At 31.5% G+C, this 9,239-nt stretch overlaps 1 protein-coding gene across 1 annotated transcript; it reads right to left on the bottom strand.

The window, feature by feature from the left end:
* Nucleotides 1–213: 213 nt before the first annotated feature.
* On the bottom strand, nucleotides 214–5,755 carry LOC109236319 (60S ribosomal protein L32-1-like). The gene is made up of 4 exons (XM_019402484.1): nucleotides 5,642–5,755; nucleotides 5,465–5,568; nucleotides 624–805; nucleotides 214–533 (listed from the first exon to the last, which is right to left on the bottom strand). The coding sequence occupies exons 2-4, from the start codon at nucleotides 5,552–5,554 to the stop codon at nucleotides 404–406; spliced, it is 402 nt and encodes a 133-aa protein (XP_019258029.1). The 5' UTR covers nucleotides 5,555–5,568; nucleotides 5,642–5,755; the 3' UTR covers nucleotides 214–403.
* Nucleotides 5,756–9,239: the final 3,484 nt, after the last annotated feature.

Genomic DNA, 9,239 nt, shown 5'->3' with positions numbered 1-9,239 from the left:
CTTTCTTCTGTAACAAAACTCTAAAGTCTTGTGTACGGATTAGCTTGCTTAACTTCAACAAAATTTACTGCCAATGCTGAGATTTAAACTCTAGGCAGATGAAAACAAGGCACCTAGCATTTTCTGCCAATGATGAGATCTAAAACTCTAGTTTCCTATGGTCCGTTTCAGCAACTCTTGTATAATATAGTCTACAAACCCCATAGATGCATGTAGACTATAACCATAGTGGCAACTTATAACCCAGAGGACTGGAGTACATACGTAAAATCTGAAAAGTTTTTAACATTAGCCACACAAGGATGGGCCAAAATCCATATCGAACAAAATTTGATTTGCAGTCAAACGCACGCATAGAACATGTCCAGACACTAACAATATAAAGATACTAAAGCCAATGTGCTCATTCATCCTCCTGGCTGCGCAGCCTAGCAAGCTTGTTCGTCACAACCACATCAAGTTGTGCTGCTCGCTCAACAATTTCTTTCCTCTTCCTTGTGGACACATTATGTGCAATCTCTGCACAGTAAATTCTGACAAGAAAAGATACAATCAGCTGCCAGGAATAAAGATGATCAAACAACTCAAAGCGAATGATAGAATAGGACTGCTTAGTGCATTACCGGTTGTGCATCATTAAGATCTCAAGTTCACTCGCATTGTGCACAACAAACTTCTTGAAGCCATTGGGAAGATAGTGACGTGTCTTCTTGTCAGACCCATATCCAATATTGGGCATCAGCACACATCCCTTAAACTTTCTTCTAACGCGAGAATCAATACCTTTTGGTCTGCGCCAGCTTTCCTGTTTTAGAAAAATCAAAATAGCTAGTTTAATTTAGTAAGCCAGCAGAGTTCATGCTGACTGATGAAAGGTGAATGCATTTGGGACACTAGATGCATTCCCCTCTCAATTTAATGAAAATGACCTGTATCAATGTATGAAACCAATTAACCTTCATAATCCCACATACTAAACCAATCAATAATGTGCAAATCAATGATTATCTATATTTATTATATTAATAGCATGAAGTCCCTTAGCAAAATGTCGTTCACCTTTTCTACCCTTAAAAAGTAGATCTCACACTAGACCAAATAGTCATTTAATTATTTCCCTAATAGTTAGGACTTCAGAATCAACTAAACTTTTTTATTTTTTCAAAATCTTTTCTTATTTAAACTATGTAGAAGTTCCTAATATTTAGGACTTCAAATTAAATTAAAATTTCACCTTATATAATTCCATTCCTTATTTGACCAACTTTTATATCCTTATGGACTTTGGAAATGCTTTTGGAGTTTAATGCGTATCAATTAAAGTTTTTCTTACTCTTAGCCTCAGAAGTGGTAGTATCTTTTCTCCAAACAATTACAATAATTGATTAGATAGAAGACAACAGCAATGCATGCTCGTTTTATTCCTTTTAAACTTTTACAGAGTTTTGATGTAATTTTATGTATAAATTAGTAGAAGTCAGAACTACCATTGTAATGTTAATTTAAACAATAAATTAAGATACAGTCATACTATGTAAAATTGTATCTACAATTAATATTTTAAACATTAGATAAACTAATAGGGAACTTTGATACAATTATAAATTTGTCCTTTTTCCTATAATTTTGAAAAATTGTCCTCAACAATGTGCACTCATTGGCAGAATTTATCCAAAATGAGCTTAGGATAATATTAACTTTTATTTGGTCTTAGGATGAATTTAGACTAAGGCCAACAACAATCTCGGCAGTTTTTTTACATGTGCAAAGGTCCATTTAGCGTATTTACATTTTTATGAACTTTAAACGAACAAATAAGCATTCTATGTACTTGGGGGTCGTTTGGTTACCTAGATAAGGATACTAATCCTGGGATAGAGTTTGGGATTGTATCTATCCCATGTTTGGTTATGGATATTAGTTCATCCCAAATAAATTTTATACCAAAATGGAGGGATTAGTTATCCCATATAGAGGGTGGGATAGCTAATCCCATGGATAACCTAACCCATGGGGTTATCCTTGTCTATCCCACAATTGAACCAAACGACCCCTTAGGTTACGAAAAACAAATTCCATCATCATGCTAAAAACAAACATATAAACATTAAAAAGTTTTAATATTAAACTCAACCCAAGAAAAGAAAAAAGAAAGAAAGAAAAGTGCATGGCACATGTTTGAACTTTTAATTTCTTTTGTTATAAAAGTAGCTCAAGGGTGTGCATTTAGTTGTGTTAAAAAATCGTTTGTCCAAAATTTCCAATTAATTAATAAAATTATTATTTGTTGGTTTTATGATTTTTACTGGGTGGTTGTTGTTGTTTTTTGTTGCTTATTTTATAACATTATGAATATAGCATATATAAAGAGATGTTTGGTGCGATACACTAGCATAACATATTGTCTCTATAACTACAACTATTTAACGAATTCAACTGAATTCATCATCTTTACATGTTCAGAAGATATTGAATTCAACAATTGTATCAATCTAATAACAGTCACTTTGATCATTTGAACAAAAATCGCATTTAGTTTAAGAGCAATTGCTATTTTCTAGTTTTTGTATATGTTTTATACTAACTGCAGCAACACACACGTGCAACTAGTACTTTTCAGAAGAGGATAAAGTAACAATTATACTCTACAGACTAGATGCTTTCTCATTCCACCGTACATCTAAACTTGCAGAATCGTCTAAGCTACACTAAAAGCTGGCAAATTACAAAATGCAGATAGAGGATAATATAATGAAGTCGTGCAAGTGGGGGTTCAAGTAACAGAAACATTCAAGGCCCAACTCTATCACAAAACTTGTTCAGTAATTTAGTCTCCACGTTTTCAGAATAAAAAAGAATTTTGTTGTCTAGAATAACCTTTTATAGGATATTAGGGCAAAGAAAATATAAGGTGCATCAAAGGTAGGAAATATTTGAAGTCCCCATTTATTCTTGTAGAATATGGAAACTTGTTCAATTCCCAAAATTTCAGAAAATATGACCTTTCTTTTCATAAAAAATATGCAGAGTAACATGAGAACAGGTTGGTGTATTCTAAAATTTCCCATTCTTACCAAAATATGGTAGGTATTGGTTAATGAATGAGATTAGCTTTCAAACCCTATAAAATAAATTCTGTAATTTCAAGAAATAGCTATTTATTTTTATGCATAAAGATGTTCAACTTACTACTTTTTGGGGGAGGATAGGAAATCTTCTCATCATAAACGCCCTATTTAAAAAACAACTGAGAGTTCTGTGAAGGCAAAAGGCAGTTGATCTTAGTTTCTTTCACTAATTTTTCTGCAAAATGAATTTGTGATTATTATTTGGTTTTCTATAAATGTTTTTGCTGTCTGCCAAGAATACACTTTTCAATTTTCGCAAAAGATTTATTTCAAAATCGCCGCCAATGACAATCATACAAACAATGTAAATTCAGTAGCGGTACCTTAACCAATATAACTTCCAAGTTTTATAACAGTGGCTTGAGCTGCCTCCATTTCAAGGGGGCAGGCACTCTCAATGGTTGAACATGCAGATCTTGATCCTACAACTCCTTTGCCACCACCAATCTTCCATTACGGCAGCAAATGGAGCAGCTAGAGGAAGAAGACCCGGGGGAGCCCTTTGCTGTCTCTTGAACCAGCGACAACTAAAGCCACGGTATAACCTAGAAGGTAGTTTATATAGTATTGCATTTGAATTTACATTTTATGTGAATGACATTAAAACTTTTCACATCCATCCCCCCAATCCCATTCTTAGTACCCCCATCCCTCTCACCGGCGGAGGATTTGGAAGTAAATCATCCGGAAAAACTTAAATACTATGTAAACAAAATACATAGTGATAAGAGCAGATAAGTAATACATAGAAGATTTGGTGCAACTGAATTCTTGCAGAAAAAGAGGGAATTATTGAGGAGACGGCTGAAATTGAGTCATGTGGATAAGGTTAAGCTACAATTCTCTGCGACCCAAACAAAAGTAGGATTCTGCTCCTTTGTTGCTTGCTTTCATGGTTAAACTACAATTCTCGGTGACCCAAACAAAAGTAGGATTCTGCTCCTATGTTGCTTGCTTTCATGGTTATTCTTTGCCTGAGAGATGTCGGCTGAAGAAAGAAATAGGGTTATATTTGATTAAATGGCCTTATAAAAAAGTAATAGAAGTCTTTGACTAGTCAAATTAAAAGTTTTAATTGATCCCTAGGTTCCACTAACTTACAAAGAGAGGACATGTCAACTCCAAGTGGCTACATGAAAATATCTAAAGATCGCGGAATGAATAAACTTAGTCGATCCTCCAGACAGTAATGAATGAGCATCTACATATCACATTGACAACATATGATTTTATCATGATCTCCCCTTTTATAAAGAATACAATTTAGGAGATCTTGGTAATAACTAAAAAGTGACCAACCAAAAACCATTTAGGCGATCCACTAGGCCATCAGAATCTTTATTTCCCCTTTCTAACAATAAAATCAAAAGAAAAAGAAAATGGAATCAAAGCAAGAATTGGGAGAGGGCATTGACTCGCAGCCCAAAGCCCAGAAACACCAACTTTTGGCATAATGGGGGAAGAGAGACTGAAGAAGATAGATAGGGGTTGTAAACACAGAATAAGAAAATGGTGGCTAGTGTGTTTGTGACCGGCTATAGGTAGTGGCACAAGAGAAAATTGATTCGCATTGGGTGCTATGGCTGTGATTCAGTCGACGGTGAGGCGACATATGGTAAGAAGTTGTGCGACCAAAATAGAGATTCTTCAGAGAAGGGAGATGCGAGACATGTCTTTTCAGGTGCTCTTATTCTTTATTTGCACCTTAGTCATCGACTATTGTCACTTAGAACAAGCCAAACATTCTCACTTCATTGCTGTCAACTTTGGGAAGTATGAAAAACTCTAATTCAAAAAGAAATTAGATGGTTATGAACCTCTATTCGTTTTTATAGAGTTTTTTTAAACTCATTTCCTAGCACAATATGCAACATCGTATTCTTGACAGGTGAAGCTACGTCAAGGATGAAATGATGGAAAGAATGAACGTTGAGAATAGGCATCTACTATTAGTAATTGTACACTATTCAAGTTGTTGAAATATATATCACAAATATAATTCTAAAATAGTCTCTTTTTGGTATTAATAATGAGAGATCAATTATATACCTATTCAATATATGAGCAATCTTGCAGCTACATTAAGTCGTCACAATTTTGATAACCACCACTTTTATGTGAATCTCTTCATCCCTATATTGAAGCATTATTTAAACCAAAAATTAAGAAACAAATGGCCTACGAAAAATCAGGCTTTAGTGCAATCTCAGCCAAAAATTGCCACAATTGCAGTCTAATTTCGAAACATGTCACAACACAAATATTATAGAATTGATATACTAACAGAAGGGTATAAAACACGTTCTTGTTTGGATATTGAGCTACTGAAAAAGTACCTTAACAGTGATTCTGCGGTCGCTCTGGGGTCTAATGAACTTCTTGACCCTCTTCTTCACAACCTTCTTGTTCAGCAATGGAACCGCCATTCTTACCTTACCTTCTGCAATTCAACTATAAAATTAAATTTTTCATACAGAGAGAAAATGGAAAAGGCAAAAAGAAGAGAGACTCGCCGGGAAATGTAGGTTTTTCTGCTAAAGCCGCCGCAACTTTGTTGCGGAAGTGAATGCAATAAAATTATATATCCCTACGGAACCTTAGCTAGGGTTATGAAATGAAAGCGCTGTTAATTTTCGGGAGAAAAAGAATAAAAAAATTAGGCATGAAAAATCATTTTTAGCCAAAAACAGAAAAAGAAAGAGAAAGAAGTTCGTGAATAAATGGGCTAATCTATTTTTTAACGTTAGAACAAGAAACGGAGGAAACAAAAAGGGAGAATGACAGTGTTATCCACAAAAATAAAATTATTTACTTTTGTTTACTTATTTGTTTTTTTATCCGACAAACTAATTACATTTTCTATCCATAGTAGTTTTTGTTGGGAATTTTCTCTTTTTTCTTCAATTTTTTTTTATTTCTATGCTTCTTTTCTTTTTTTTTCTTTTTTTCTTTTTTTTCTCCTTTTATTTTTTCTCGTTTTCTTCTTATTTTTTTTCTTTTTTCCTTCTCTAATTCATTTAAACTTCTGTTTTTTATATTCTTTTTCTCTTCATAATCTAATTTCATTTACTGTTTTCACTATTTTTTATTATTTTCTTGTACAATAAGAAAAAATAACTAATATAGTAAATATTTGTTCACCTTTTTTTTAAATTATAACTAGTATAATATACCTTTTATCTTTTTTTTTTCTTTTTTAGATATTCAATTATTAAACTGAAATAATATGAGTTGTCACTTGATCTAATTCACTGAATATCAGTAGAATATGATAATAAAATATTGAAAAATGTAATAAAAGTATAAGTAGCAAAAAAGGCTTCTAGTACCATATGATACCAATATGGTATACATATATACCAACAGAGTATATGATTGTTCTAAATTATTGCTAACTATCTGCGACTATACTATTGCACCAAAACACTAAAGAAGGCAATAAAAGTATGAGAAAATTACATGCTGGCATTGCAAGCTAAATATTCACAAATCAACTTGCTCATTCCGTATACTAACAGGGTATATAGTTGTATGGGGTCGTTCCAACAATTGCCTATAACTATGACACGTAATCTATATCCATCGGCACAAAAAAAATCCAGCACTACAAATCATGTTAATATAAATAATTTTAGAATAGTAATCACTTAAAAATGCAGCTAAAACAACCAAAAAATTGTTCAAACTAACCATATGATACCAATATGGCATATAACTATACCAACATGGTATACAACTTTACTGGTTAATTTCCAACAACTATATGACTATACTACTATTACATAACACAGATGCATAAGGAGAAAAAAAAAATAGTGTACCACATACTAATATAATAAAGTATTTCAAGATAGTGTACTATATTACTGTTATTAAAAGAAAATCAAATAGTGTACCAATTAAATGCAGCTAATACAACCAAAAGGATTCAACTAGCATATGATACCAATATAGTATTTAGTTATACCAATATGGTATATGGTTGTACGAGTCGTTCCAACAACTGTATATAACTATAAAATCTATTACATAATATATAAAATCTATGTCCATAGGTACAAGAAAATCCAACACAATAAAACATGATCATATAAATTATTTCAGAATACAATTCATTTAAAAATGCAGCTAAAATAACCAAAAAATATTCCAACTACCATATGATACCAATACGACATATAATTATACCAATAGGGTATACAGTTCTACTAATTAATTCCAGGCAACTATATATGACTATACTGCTATTACATAATGCACATGCATAAAGAGAAAAATCAAAAATAGTGTACCGCATATTAATATAATAATGTATTACAAGATATTGTACTATAATACTATTATATAAAACAAATACATAAAGAAAAAATCAAAATGCTTACATAATACACATGCATAAAAGAAAATCAAGATATTGTACTATGCTACTATTACTAAAGAAAAATCAAATAGTATACCAATTAAATGTAGCTAATACAACCAAAAAAGGTTCCAACTAACATGTGATACCAGTATAGTATATAACTATACCAACATGATATACAGTTGTACGCAAAGGGTTTAAAAAAAAATTTTAAGTTCAATTATTAAACTGAAATAATATCAGTTGTCACATAATCTTATTAACTCAAAATTTAGCCAAAACTTCAAATCAAAAATAATTAAACCCACCCTAGTTAAAATTGGTTCGAAATAAATACAATTTCAACAAACCAATTTATGCATTTCAAGCTTCAAGGTCCTTTAATAGTGAATTTTATTTTTATTATAATAAATCTATGAAAATTTAAACTTGTGCAAGTAAAAAATGTAATAACATATGATAATTTAAGCTAACAAAATGACAAGGTAAAAATACTTTATGATGCAATACTAGAAGATAATAAAGATTAGAACAAAAGATCTCAAAAAATAGTAAATTATATATTCATTCCAGCTCTCAATCACAACAAGCAATAAAATTATAGAATTTTCAAACTTTTATTAATAAAAATAGCTCTAAGGAATTTTATTTTTAAAAAAAAGGAACAAAAAACTTCAAAGAAGGTGCTCAAATCTAATTACTACCACGCCACAAACTAATTAAAGGTCAGCTTGAGAAAGATTCTTTGGACACCAATCAAATAAAGGTATAAGGGATAAGGGAAAACAGATATGGCTAGTCGGGTAATATTTTTAGTTCAAATGTGTATAAATTGTAACAAAGTTTTAGATAGGTAAACACGGATAAATATTTTAGTTTTCATAGGTAGTTAGCATAAATTGCTCAAAGAAGTTTGTGAACATATAGGCTATAATCTATTTTTTAACGTCGACGAAAATAGAACAAGAGTTTGTGAACAAATGGGCTAATCAATTTTTTAACATCAAGCAAAATAGAACAAGAGACAGAGAGAGATGACATATATTTCTCATTCAAATATATATCATTGATACAAGTTTTTCGGCACATGTATGAGAAGTTTAATAGTACACGTTATCATAAACTAATATTCATATTATAAAATGAAGTTTTCCGTAAGTGAATATACATAAACTAATATAATAAGTTTTTGTGAGTGATCATTTGAAATCATCGTTAAGTGTATTATTCGTCCGAACATGCAAAAATGAATAAGTAAAGTGTAATTAGATACATGTGATTTGCATACTAATTTAAGTTTTATGAGGTTAAAAATTTATAATTAAATGTATCTCACCCAATACTTTCTTATAAACGGTATTCTTAGTGTATGTTCCTTTCATCTGTTTCAATTGTTCTATCATAACCAAGACTTTTATTACTGACATTGATATTCCTCTTGAAAGCGTTGTTGAGTTTTTTATGCTAAAATAAGCTTAAAAGAGGGTGAATGAGAAATGGAGGGAAAATAAAAAGTTTAAGTTTCCCTCCTTGACAATGGGACATTGTCTCATATTGTCGCTCGCTCGGCGCGGCTTCGGCGATTCGGATTCGGATTCGGTCAAACGATTGATTGCTTAATTTTTTGGACCAAATTTATTTGTTAATAGTAAATATTAACGTAATAGTATTAAATATCCATGTTTGTAAATGAAGATTAATAACCTAAATTATCCGTTTCATTGACTCTGCCCGTCCATTTTTTGTAA

This window comes from Nicotiana attenuata, unplaced genomic scaffold, assembly GCF_001879085.1.
Source record: "Nicotiana attenuata strain UT unplaced genomic scaffold, NIATTr2, whole genome shotgun sequence".
In the NCBI taxonomy this organism is placed as follows: Eukaryota; Viridiplantae; Streptophyta; class Magnoliopsida; order Solanales; family Solanaceae; genus Nicotiana; species Nicotiana attenuata.
The sequence above is the reverse complement of the archived record's forward strand: the minus strand, read 5'-3'. Positions and strand labels throughout refer to the sequence as shown.

Excerpts from the sequence above, each read along its gene's own strand:
- LOC109236319 (XM_019402484.1), bottom strand. The coding sequence starts at position 5,554 with ATGGCGGTTCCATTGCTGAACAAGAAGGTTGTGAAGAAGAGGGTCAAG. Across the intron at positions 806-5,464 it reads ACCGCAGAATCACTGTTAAG|GAAAGCTGGCGCAGACCAAA; the intron begins GTACTTTTTCAG and ends TTTCTAAAACAG. Across the intron at positions 534-623 it reads ATCTTAATGATGCACAACCG|AATTTACTGTGCAGAGATTG; the intron begins GTAATGCACTAA and ends TTTTCTTGTCAG.